Genomic DNA, 13,058 nt, shown 5'->3' on the forward strand with positions numbered 1-13,058 from the left:
AGTTTCTGCCTCAAAGTGGACTGTGGGAGGGTGATCTGCCCTTGAGGCTCCTGGAGGAATGAGGACAGAATGGGAAATACAGAGAAAATAGCCTGGTTGGTATTTTGAGTTAGAATCCTACCCCACATGTGATGACCGGGCTTCCACCCCCCGGAGTCCCTAGCCAGACTACTCGTGGTAACACGTGAGTGAGTGGATGGGCCCCAAGGTCCAGGGGCGCACAGCTCTTTCAAGTAGTTTACAGGGTTCCCAGGGGTCGGGGTAGGGCACCAAACACTCTGGGAGAAGCTGAGCCCACACAACCATCTTACTCTTAAAAGGTGCACAGACCCCAAGTCCCACGCCAGATCCACGAGGCCCCCACCCCTGCCCCTGCATGAGGGAAAGAGGGGGGCTGCCGGGAGGAAGGGAAACGCCCTGTCATGCACGCCGTGTTTGTTCTGGGCCTGGCTATTGACGCAAGAGGCCTTATCATTGGGTCCTCAGACTGGGCTGGGCAGAGCAGATCTGAGTTAGGGAGCTTCGTCCCCACCAGCCCGCAGGAGAGGAGAGGTGAGAGGGGGTAAGGAAGCAGCTGCTGGCTGAGCCCACGATGAAAACGTTCATTCTTCTGCTGCTGGTGCTCCTGGACTTGGGACTGGCTCAACCCCGGCTCCACAGGTGAGGCCACGTCCCCAGCCCTATGTCCAGAGGGGCAGCTCCCTCCAGCGTAGGGCCGCCCTGGGACAGGAACGCTGGTGGGGAAATGCAGAGAAGGAACTGAGGACTGGGGAAGGTGGCCAGCCTGTGTTGGTCTTGACCCTCAGCCCACAGCAAGCCACCCCTCTGCCTCTGCTTCTGCCGGGATTGCCCACCCAAGGCCCAGGGAGCTCCTCACATTAGTAAAGAGCAGGAACCTGCCGCTTTGGTTGGGAGCTCAAAGGCCCAAGTATCTGCCCAGGGGACTGACCGTGGCTGCCCCCTTCCATCAGCCCCCGAAGAGGTTCATGGACAATTACAGACCATTTTCCTAGGAGATCCCAAAGAGCTCGGCTCTGAACAGAGGCCACTGCAAGGCTAAGATTCTAAGACTCTTCAGGAGCAGAGACAAGGCAGACAGGCGGGGGCACAGAGGGCACTAATTCTGGCCAAACTCTGGCAAATTCTGGCAACTCTGCTGCCTTGCAGATCTTCTTCTGTGTGGTTCCCAGTTGACTGCTGGGAGAGGGCAGGGTCTGAGCGAGACAGAACTGCATCTCTTTCTCACACAGGCTTTGTCCTCAGGGTGCCTCTCAGAAGGCATCAGTCCCTCCGGAAGAAGCTGCGGGCACGGGGCCAGCTCTCTGAGTTCTGGAAATCCCAGAATTTGGATATGATCCAGTTCACTGAGTCCTGCATGATGAACCAGGATACCAACGAGCCCCTCATCAACTACTTGGACGTGAGGCATTCTGGAGCAGGGGCTGGGGAAGTGAGGGAGGGGGAGGATGGTTTGGCCTCTGGGCCTGGCCAGTGACGGTCAGCAACGCTGAAGGCCAGTGTGGATTTCTCCTCTAGGATAACCCACAGGGACTGATCCCCTGTGTCCCTGGGGATTTGGCCGAGCAAGCCCCAGTGGGCCCAAATGTGTAGAGCTCTCTGCAAAAGAAAAGGATGAGTGAGGCACGCATCCCAAACAGAAGGGCCCTGCTGCTGTCCTTGGACGAAAGGCTTAACCATCACCAGCTTCCCTTCCCTGATTGTAGAACAAAGGCATTATGCCTTCCTGCCTTGCTCACAAAACCATTATGAGGAATAAGGCAAATGAAAGCCAAAGAAGTAGCAGGGTGTGAGAGGCTTGATTGGATTTCCTCCCTTGCAGCCCTGTCTCTGCTCCTACTGCCTCGTGTTTCCCCCTCCTCAGCTTCTGTAAGCCCCAGTCTGTGCTAGCCCAGGCTCCGGTCCCAGAGAGCTCTCCCGAGGGCACCCCCACCCCCCGCTGCAATGATGGGCGCCTTCCCCTTTCCCACCACCTACACTCTGCTTCCTTTCCTCCCTCCCCTATAGATGGAGTACTTCGGCACCATCTCCATTGGCTCTCCACCGCAGAACTTCACTGTCATCTTTGACACTGGCTCCTCCAACCTCTGGGTCCCCTCCGTGTACTGCACCAGCCCAGCCTGCAGTAAGTAGGGCTAGGATACTCAGCAGGGAATGGCAACTAGGGCCTGGCACTCTGGGGGAGAGGGGCTTGGTTTCCAGAAACTGGTCATGCATGCCACACTGGCTTCCCCTCTCCACCTCTGAGTCTGCCCTGGGACTGCCTACAGTAGAAACAGGGCTGAGTCAGGGAGAGAGCTAAAACTGGACTGCTATCCAAGCTAGCAACCTTCATACTGACCAGAATCAATAGGAGAAAACTCAGCCACTGAAAATCCAAATTCAATACAAATCTCTGAATACACGATGACTCAGTCCCTTTGGAACACCCAAAAGAATGCAAGTGCCATGAACCCTGGCTGTTCCTGGGCAGGTTGGTGGGTTGGATTCTAGTGTGCTGACTATTTGTGTGCTTCAGGAGGGCTTGGTGGCCTATCCCCGGATATCATAGGTGGGGCTGGTGGGGTACAGTGTAAGGGTGGGTCCGTTTGGCCAGGGTAACTCAGGCATCTTTGTTAACGTTGGAAAGGGAAGAGCTAAGGAAAGATGTCAGTCTATGCTGGATATGTTCTAGAGACACAGTGTCTCAGAAAACCCCAAGCTTAAGTGTCTACAGGTTAGGCAAGGAACTGAGAGTCATTACCTGAAATGGCATTTGTTTATCCCTGGGTTTTTTTGAATACCAGGTTCTGGCCCACATTAGTTGGCAGAGACTTCTGATGGCACTCAATACATGATGCTTGTCTTAGTGTGCCTCATGAAGTCACTGGGGGCAGTTATGTTTGCCCAGGGACAGCTAGTGTGTCCCCAGTTGGGCTGCCACATGTGGCTAGAGAAGAATGTAGTAACTCACTAAGGTGGGCCATGGTGAATCCTTCTAGAGGCTCCCACCCAATCTTGGGAGTTGAGAGAAGAGATTCCACATCTCCAGGGTATCAGGGCAGAGACAAAGGCAGCGAGCTGGTGGCCCAGGCAACAGCAGCTTCCTTGCTTTTCCAGAGACACATGCCAAGTTCTACCCTTCCCAGTCCAACACATACAGTGCACTGGGGAATCAGTTCTCCATTCAGTATGGGACTGGAAGCTTGTCTGGAATCATTGGAGCTGACCAAGTCTATGTGAGTACAATTTCTTCATCTCTTCTCTTTTGGCGAGAAACTTGGGATACAGAATATTTTTCAGAGTTGTTAGGGAATACTTTCAGGTCTACCTCAGGAAGAGGTAGAAACAAGGAGCTGGCTTCCAGGGAAAGGGGGAAGCCTGGTCAGGCGGGAGTAGCACTCCCTGCTTGAGATAATGGCAGTGGGCCAGTCTGCTCAGTGTGCTGGGTTCTAGACAGGCAGCAAGGAGGAATTCCACAGAGAAACAGTGCACAGGACTGAAAGCCTGGTGGCAAGCTTTCAAGAATGGATTAAGGCAAAAAACAAACAACAAAAAAAATGAATCAAAGATGCTCACTCTCAGTGCAATGAGGCAAGAAAAAAGAAACTAAGGGCATTAAGATTATAAAGGAAGAAACTATATTGTCATTATTTACTACATAAGACAAGATTCTATAGGCAAAAAATCCAAAAATGACCACAGATCATTGAGATTAGTAATCATTTAGCAAAGTTGCTGAATACCAGATTAACAAACAAAATAATTTGTAATTTAAATGTCCAGAAAAACCAATGGAAAATAGATTTTTAATGCCATTATTTATATGTCATCAAACACATACAGGTAAATTTAATAAAAAAATGTGCAAGATCTCCACTCTAAAAACTGCAAGACACTACTGAGTAAAATTAAGGAAGATCTACATAAATTGAAACGACTCAGTATTTCATGACTCAGTATTACAGACACATCAAAGTTTTCTCAAACTGATCTATAGATTTAATGTCAACTCAATCAAAACAACAGCAATTTTTATTAGAAATTGATAAGCTAATTCTAAAATTTATAGGGATAGGTAATACACCAAGAAAATCTAGGTGAAGAAAAACACTATAAAGATCTATTACAAAGCTATCATAATGGAGACAGTGTGGTATTGACACAAGATAAGCAAATAGACAAATGGAACAAAATGGATAATCAGAAACTCCTCTAAATTCTGTCAACCATGAAACTGCAGTGGAGGATATGAGAATGTACCTATCAAATGATGCTAGGTCGTTTGGATAGCCATATACTTAAAAAAATGAAAACTCTTTACTCCAACCTCATGCATTATCAAACTTCAATACATTATAGATGTTTTACTCCTTGACATATGGACAACATAAATATGTGTGCATGTTCACCAAAAGAAATGCACAATCAGCCCTGTTCATGATAGTCCATACAGGAAACAACCCAAATATCCATCAACAGTAGAATGAAGGACAGCATATTCATACCATGGGAAATGACAATGAACAAAACTACAAGAGTGTACTACATCATGTTGAGTGACATAAGCCAGATACAAGGAATTCATCCTGTATGATTCCATTTATACAAAGTTCAAGAAAAGGCAAAGACAGTATATGTTAGAAGTCAGAAGATGAGTTGCTCTTGAGGAAAGGTACAATGATTAGCAGGGGGCATGAGGGGGCTTCCAATTTGGGAGATCGCTGACAAGGGTGAGTTTGGGAAAACTCGCCCAACTGTACACTTAGGATTTCTGTATTACACTTCAATTTTTTTTAAAGTTTCCATAAACAAAAATTAAGAGTGTGGGGATGTGATGAAATCAGTGTGCTCATCTAATCAAGGAAAGTTGGGTGGGGGATGAATTCGCTTCAGACCAGGAGGAGAATCCTGGAATCTGAGACTCTTTGCCAAAGATATCCTGTGCAGTTTTCTTTCGGGCTTTCTCCCATCAGGTGGAGGGACTGGTTGTGGTCGGCCAGCAGTTTGGAGAGAGTGTCACGGAGCCTGGCCAGACCTTTGTGAACGCAGAGTTTGATGGAATTCTAGGCCTGGGATACCCCTCCTTGGCTGTGGGAGGGGTGACCCCAGTGTTCGACAACATGATGGCACAGAACCTGGTGGACATACCCATGTTTTCTGTGTACATGAGCAGGTAGGCCCATCCAGCCCACCAAGGTGAAGGTCAGTCACTACTACAGGGAGGCAGCGTGGTGCTGCTGAAAGGGCGGATAGTCCAACACCTAGCTTGGATCTCTTGCTTGACCTATTACCAGCTATGTGACCTTGAGCTTACCTTCTCGGGATATTGAGGAAATGAAGTTTGCCTCACTTTGTAAACTGCACCACCCTGAACTCATAGGAGGATTCTTTGGGATTGGATATTCATTAACACAGTAAATAAATATTTATTAATCTCCTATTATGTGCCTGCTGGGCAAGGGAGCACAGTGAAACAAGGAAGACAATCCCTCCCCTCAGGAAGCTGGATTCCCGTGGGAGGAGTCAGGAAAAGATTCCAAAGTAAGCAGATGATAAAATAATGGAATGTTAAGGGAATAATAAGATGTAGTAATTCCATAAAATAGAATATTATTCAGCCTGAAAAAGGAAGGAAATTCTGACATGTGCTACAAGCGGATGAGCCTTGAGGACATTATGTTAAGTGAAACACAGCCAGTCATAGAAGGACAAATACCGCAGGATTTCACCTACCTGCAGGTACCTGGGCCAGTCCCATTCAGAGAGACAGAAAGTAGAACCACAGTTGCCAAGTATAGGGGGAAGGGGACTAGGAAGCTGCTGTTTCATGAGTATAGATAGAGTTTTGGGTTCACAGAATGAAAAGGTTCTGGAGACTGGCTCACCACAGAATGAATATCCTTAACACTACCAAACTGGACATTTAAAAATGGTTAATTTATGCAATGCAATTTTTTAAAAAAATTGCCTATTGTAGTTGAAAAAGTTCATGAGGCCTGGGATCCTGAGAGCATCATCTCACCTTCATCCCCACTTAGGGAGGGGATTTCCTACCTCTCTGATGTCCCCACCAGTGTGCTTTGGCCTGAGCCCACTGTGTTCGTGGAAGCCCATATCCCTTGTGCTCCACTTTCATGAGGAGAGGTTTGAATTTCCTGTATTCAAGCGCATGGTGCGGGTGTGAGTACGACAGCAGGTTGTCCAGACCCCTGGGCTGCCACCTTCCAGCCCAGAAAGACAAGGGTGAGGATGGGAAAGAGCAAGGGCTTTGCAGTCTGACTGACCTGGGTGGAAGCCTCAAGTCTCAGGTCCTCAGATGGGTACAAGGTTGATGTAAGAAGTAAATAGGATGACGCAGGTAAAATTCCTCACCCAGTGTCCTGCACAAAGGCCATCAACAAATGATAGTTCTTCCCCTACCTCCTCAAAACCACTTTTCTAAGATGCCCACAGATACTCGGTTCTGTTCCCCATTACCACCGTGCCTCAGAGCACCCTGACTTTCTCTGTTCCTTTTCCTCCTAAAAATGAATCAGTTTCATGTCCTATTTCCCCAGAATCCTGTTAGGTGCCAGAACATACTCTGAGAAATCCACACCATTGGAAATTAATTGTCAAGCTCTAGTAAGTCAGGTTGCATTCCCATTAGCTTCCTTACCTTAACACAATGGAGCGAATAGCATGGAAACTCTAGGCACTGCCAAAACAGTAGTAGGAAAGATACTTGGGGGCAAAAGACTTTGGGGGGGGGGATGCATCAAGTCACAGGGTGTGTGCATGCCCCAGATGGTCCTAGCCTTGGCTCTGCATGAGCTCTGCATGACCAGAGCGGTTATCCCTTTTTGCCTTCCCCCTAGCCCTTTGACCAAGAACTAAGAAGCAAAAAGACATCCACAAATTGTTAAGCAGAGCTATTTCTACACTTCATTCCTTTTGCCCAAAAAGGCCTAGACTAAGCAAATTGCAGTAGTCAGAGCCCTAGTCTCAAAGCCCAGGCTACTATTTCTGCCTATACATGGTATAAGCCGGCTTGTCCCCAAGGTATCCCAGGGGCCCCTCCCTGACCATCTGCCCTTCCTTCCGTGTAGTGACCCAGAAGGTGGTACGGGAAGCGAACTGATTTTCGGAGGCTATGACCACTCACACTTCTCTGGGAACCTGAACTGGGTCCCCGTCACCAAGCAAGGCTACTGGCAGATTGCACTAGATGCGTGAGTATTTTCCACAAAGTACTTATGGTATGAAGGAAGAACTCAAGACAGGCACAACTCACATTGGGTTCACTGAATTGACCTGAATCAAAGTGCTGGTCCCTGGGAGAGGGTCCTTGAGGGCTTGCTGCCGTGTGAGGCTGAAAGTGTGGTGGTGCTGAGCAAAGGTGCAGGAAGGGGCCGCAGTCGCCAGGGCAACAGGCAGGAGGTACCAAGTCTCAGCTTCCTACCCTGTACATGTGATGTGCCCCCAAGTCAACAGACAATAAATACAAACCCTCAGCCAATTACTTGGGGCTCATTTAACATTAATTAACATATAGGGTAAGGGGTGGGTGACATGAGTGTATAAGAGTGAACTGAACTCAGATTTCATCTCCATGAAGCATGTCCAGAAGATCACACACACACACACACACACATACCCTGCTATCATTGTAGAGAGCGGTCAGTGCTCCATGAGATGTGCCACCAAAGTGGCCTGGCAGTCAGGGCAGGACAGCTTCTATCTGAAGAACTCCTCAAGCAAGGGTTTCATGAAGGAGGTGACACTGACTGGGCCTTGACATACATACATGCATGCGTACATGCCTCTGTGTGTGTGTGTGTGTGTGTGTGCTGGGTCCAAAAGTAGAATGTATTTCCTGCTATGGATCTCAGTCACAGAAAAATTGAGAAATACTCATGTGTGAGATAGTCAAAATGAAAATCGTTAATGTATATCTGAGAACCCAACAAAGGTTGAGAGCAGCCAGGGAACCTGGAAGCTTCATGGCTGAGGGGAAGGGGTCCACATGGGGTAGGGGTGGGAGGTCGGCTGATGACATTTCCTTTGCCCTCAGAATCCAGGTAGGAGGCACAGTGATGTTCTGCTCTGAGGGCTGCCAGGCCATTGTGGACACAGGGACTTCTCTCATCACAGGCCCCTCAGATGAAATCAAGCAACTGCAAAACGCCATTGGGGCAGAGCCCATGGATGGAGAAGTCAGTGCCAGCTGGGGGAGGGAGGAGGTGGGAGCAGGGGAGCGAGGCCCTCTCCTGGGAGGTGGGAGGCCTCTAAATGGGTCCTCTGTGTTGGGTTTTAGTATGGGGTGGAGTGTGCCAACCTCAACGTCATGCCAGATGTCACCTTCATCATCAATGGAGTCTCCTACACCCTCCAGCCAACTGCCTATACCCTACTGGTAAGAACTGTTTCCTTATTCTGCAAGTCATTGGGCCTTCCCCACAAGCCTACCACTTCCTTTTTTCAGTTGCCTGCACTCAGGCTGCATTTACCCCGAGCCCTCCTCCCATCCTCTCCTGCACTGAAGTGGCATTCCCTCTAGAAAGGACAAAGCTGCCTGTGGTAGAAAGACCACCGGGCTGGTTCTCTCTCAGTTTCTGTTCCACCATGAAGCAGCAGCCAACCTGGGACAAGCCATTTAGCAAAGTTTTCTGAACTTGTCACAAAGAATTTTTCATCTGACAAAGTTTAATCCCTTCAAACACCTAGTAAGATGGATATTATCATGCCATTTTATGGATGAGGATATTGAGACTCGAAAGTTAAGAGGTTCAAGACTTGAGTTGCTTGGGGGATGAGGTACGGAATGAGGTTGTATCTTTTAACAATCAGATTAACCTTCTTCTCAAACAACAAAGTGTCTTTTATTGCAGTAGATTCCTAAATTTGTAGGGTGAAGTGGGAAGGGAATTCCTGGGGGAAATCTATGATTGCTTCACACTGCAGTTGGCCCAGATTTTCAATATCACATGCAGTTCTTTGGTGACACTCAATATACTAACTTTACTGGAGAGTCACCCACAGCACCAGGGTGATTGTGTCAGAATGAAGGTGCCAGGTATAGAGGACTTTAGGGACTTATCTACCCCCCACATCTTGATCTCTGCTAACCCCTTCCCCAAGCCACCAAATTTCAATGGACAATGCAGGTGAAAAGAATTTTTTTTTTTTTTTTAGTTTTTGTTTAAATTCTAGTTAGTATACGGTGTAGTATTAGTTTCAGGTGTACTAAAAGCATTGAATATAGTGATTCAACACTTCCAAACAACACCCAATGCTCAGCACAGCAAGTGCCCCCCTTAATCCTCATCACCTATTTCACCCATCCCCCCACAACCTCCCCTCTGGTAACTGTTAGTTTGGTCTCTATAGTTTAAGAGTCTGTTTCTTGGTTTGCCTCTCTCTCTCTCAATCTCTCTCCCTCTCTCTCTCTTTTTTTCCTTTGCTTGTTTATTTTGTTTCTTAAATTCCACATATGAGTGAGATTATATGGTATTTGTCTTTCTTTGACTTATTTTTCTTAGCTTTATACCCTCTAGCTTCATCCACATTATTGCAAATGGCAAGATTTCATTATTTTTAAGACTGAATAATATTCCATTGTATATATATACACCACATTTTCTTTACCCTTTCATCAATCAATGGACATGTAGGCTGTTTCCATAATTTGGCTATTGTGGGTAATGTTGCTATAAACATTGGAGTGCATGTATCCCTTTGAAGTAGTACTTTTGTATTCTTTGGATAAATACTTATAGTGCAATTGCATAAAAATTCTAGAAGAGAACACAGGCAGGAACCTCTTTGACATCAGTCATAGCAACTTCTTTCTAGATATGTCTCCTGGAGGCAAGGAGAAACAAAAGCAAATTATTGCTTAAATTATTATTAAATTATTAAATTATTATTATTAAATTATTTGAAACTCATCAAAACAAAAATCTTCTGCACAATGAAGGAAACAATCAACAAAACTAAAAGGCAACCTACAGAATGAGAGGAGATATTTGCAAATGACATCGAATAAAGCATTAGTATGCAAAATATATAAAGAACTTATAAAACTAAACACCTTAAAAACAAATAATCCAACTTAAAAATAGCCAACAGACATGAAAAGATGGCCAACAGACATGAAAAGATGTTCAACATCATTGATCATCAAGGAAACGCAAATCAAAACTACTATGAGATACCACCCCACACCTGTCAGAATGGCTAAAATTAACAAGGCAAGAAACAGGTGTTGGCAAGGATGTGGAGAAAGGGGAACCCTCTTAGACTGCTGGTGGGAATGCAAAATGGTGCAGCCACTCTGGAGAACAATATGGAAGTTCCTCAAAAAGTTAAAAATAAAACTACCCTACGGTCTAGCAATTGCACTAATAAGAAAATGAATGTTTAGCTTTAAAATATACTTCCTGTCAAGCCCCCTAAGCATCTCCAACAAAGGGATTCTGGAGCTGCCATTATGAACACCAGACTGGAGACAAGCTAGGCACTTTAAGTGGGCCGTGCTCATCAGCCTATTCACCCCTCAGCAGTCTGGTACCCTCATACTCTCCCGCCTGCACCCCATGTGAGTCCCTGCTCATCTCACTTCCTTCCCTATGCCCAGCGTGGTGCCCTTATCCTTTTCTGCCAGCAGATTTCAATCAGAGACACCTCAGTCTGCCAATGATGCTGTAACAGCATTGCATGGTTAGCCCTTTACTCTTAAGAAGGCACTTTAAGCCCTCTGCAAACTTCCCAGACCCTCATCAGCAACCTCAAATCTCAGATAGTTGTTGGAAAGACCACACATGCCTGGTAGACCCCAAGTCTTTGCCAAACTAAAAAAGTAAGATTGTGGGAAGTTACACTCTTCTCACAGAACAATGGATGTCTACTTGCCTTATACCTAAAAAATGATCCTTCCCCAGAACATCAAGAAAGCAGTATAGTTTCTCTCCCTTAAAAAACTAAATTGAGGGACACCTGGGTGCCTCAGCGGTTGAGTGTTTGCCTTTGGCTCGGGTCATGATCCCGGGGTCCTGGGATCGAGTCCCACATCAGGCTCCCAGTGAGAAGCCTGCTTCTCCCTCTGCCTGTGTCTCTGCCTCTTTCTCTGTGTCTCTCATGAATTAATAAATAAAATCTTAAAAAAAAAAATTAAGTTGAGCTTTGCTAGAAACTAAAGTAACCAGAATTTAAGCTAAGATCTTCTAAAGCCAAACCTTTTGCTCTTCCAGTCATGCAACAAGGTTTCACTTTTTCCAGTTGTAAAGTGGGAGGTGGGGGGCATGTATAACAGATGAACAATTCTCAAAATTGTAGAACTTAGAAGCCCAGGTCCACGTATATGAAACTGTGCAAATATTTTACTGAGTAAACAAGTAGAGGTGTATGAAGCAGGAAGAGCCAATCAGCCAAAATTGTGACCGTCCAGGGCCATTTGGTATAGTCACCACCACTACCACACAGTACCACCTCCAAGTAGCACTACTTCCCTTTCCCAATATGTCACTTACCCCTTCCTTCCCACCCCAGGACTATGTGGATGGAATGGAGTTCTGCAGCAGTGGCTTTCAAGGTCTTGACATCCAGCCTCCAGCCGGGCCTCTCTGGATCCTGGGCGATGTCTTCATCAGGCAGTTTTACTCAGTCTTTGATCGTGGGAATAACCGTGTTGGGCTGGCCCCGGCAGTCCCCTAAGCAGAGGCCATCTGCCTATGCCTGCTTGCCCGACACTCCTTGGAAATCCAGCGGTGCCCCTTAGTTGGGGCGTTCTTCACAGCTGTCAAAACGTCATTTTCGGTGGGATACTATTGTTCTAGAGCTGCAAACTGAATTAGGTCCAAATAGAGCATGAGAACACACACACTGCATGCACTTCACACACACCTTACACCACCCTCATACACACCTCCTTCACCACCATCGTGATGGAAGAATTAAGTTGTATGTCCATACTTTTTATTGCTTTGTGCTAACACTTTCTTTTGGAGATTTCCCAACATGCACATTGGCAGAGATTACTAATTCCCTTGCACCCCACCTACCCTTCATAACTCACCTGGCAGGTGGCCAGCCCTGTTTTATCTACACCACCACCCATCCTCTCTCCAGCCCCACATATCTGCAAGATCCTAAAGCAAATTCTTAGCATTACATCATAAATCATCACATCAAAGATTTATCCACAAATCCTTGCAATATTCTTAAATATGCAATCAGTATTCAAATATTCCCTATTGTCTGGGAAATGTTGGGTCATTTTTACAGGTGACTTGATTGTATTAGGATGCAAATAAAGATTACAAATTGCATTTGTTTGAACTGTCTCTGTGCCTCTTTCCATGCATAGAGTTGACCACGTTCTGAATTTTGCAAGTTGAAGTCCAGAGGTGTCATGCAATGTGAGTCCATCTTTCCTACAAAATGGCAGTTGGTTCTAGAGCCTGATTTTGTGGCTAGAATATTTCATCAATGGTACTAGGTACATCCCATCGTAGCCCCATCAGGAAGCAGATAATACTGGCCTCTTTATTCACAACGTTAGGACTGACGAGTGGGTGCTAGAGCTGTCAGGCTCATCCATCCATAATCAATTTCCTTCGGCATTTTATCCAAAGGTTTCAGCAACCACTGATTATCTATCGTTGCTTAGATCCATGCTGTCATCAGGGCTGCAAAACAGAGATTTTTCTAATTCTATTTTTTCTCCTGTGTTTGTTAGCTAGAATTCCTTTATTTAAAAAAATCTTTCATCAACTATTTGCTTACCATTAGATATGGCTCATATAGGAAAGGCAAACTTACTTGGCTTTTTCCCTTTATTTACTGGCTTTCAGAAAAATGAGTGTGTTTCAACTTAATGCAGTTTTTTCAATATCAAAGCAACCCACATTGAGCCAGCAGGTGCCCCTTCAAATTAGTTTTTGTGAAGTTTTGACTTGACCCCAGTATGAAAAGATGTTCTGGGCCCATTTACAAGGAGTCCTGGTTCCTAGTCATGTCCTCGTAAGTTTGTCGTAAATGAAAATATTTCAGAGTGCAAGGAGAGGATACTGGGGCAA

The 13,058-nt window shown here is 46.0% G+C and overlaps 1 protein-coding gene across 3 annotated transcripts; it reads left to right on the plus strand.

Annotated features, from left to right (window-relative positions):
* The first annotated feature begins 526 nt into the window (after positions 1-526).
* CTSE (cathepsin E) lies at positions 527-12,308 on the plus strand. Of its 3 annotated transcripts, none has more exons than XM_041722517.1 (9): positions 527-660; positions 1,264-1,420; positions 2,026-2,143; positions 3,118-3,236; positions 4,974-5,173; positions 7,089-7,211; positions 8,054-8,195; positions 8,297-8,395; positions 11,530-12,308. In XM_041722517.1, the coding sequence occupies exons 1-9, from the start codon at positions 593-595 to the stop codon at positions 11,692-11,694; spliced, it is 1,191 nt and encodes a 396-aa protein (XP_041578451.1). In that variant the 5' UTR covers positions 527-592; the 3' UTR covers positions 11,695-12,308. The 3 variants fall into 3 exon arrangements, with proteins under 3 accessions (XP_041578451.1, XP_041578453.1, XP_041578452.1); XM_041722518.1 differs by having other exon boundaries at positions 543-660; positions 1,251-1,420; XM_041722519.1 differs by lacking the exon at positions 8,054-8,195.
* The last annotated feature ends 750 nt before the right edge of the window (positions 12,309-13,058 follow it).

This window comes from Vulpes lagopus, chromosome 11 (genome assembly GCF_018345385.1).
Source record: "Vulpes lagopus strain Blue_001 chromosome 11, ASM1834538v1, whole genome shotgun sequence".
Lineage (NCBI taxonomy): Eukaryota > Metazoa > Chordata > Mammalia > Carnivora > Canidae > Vulpes > Vulpes lagopus.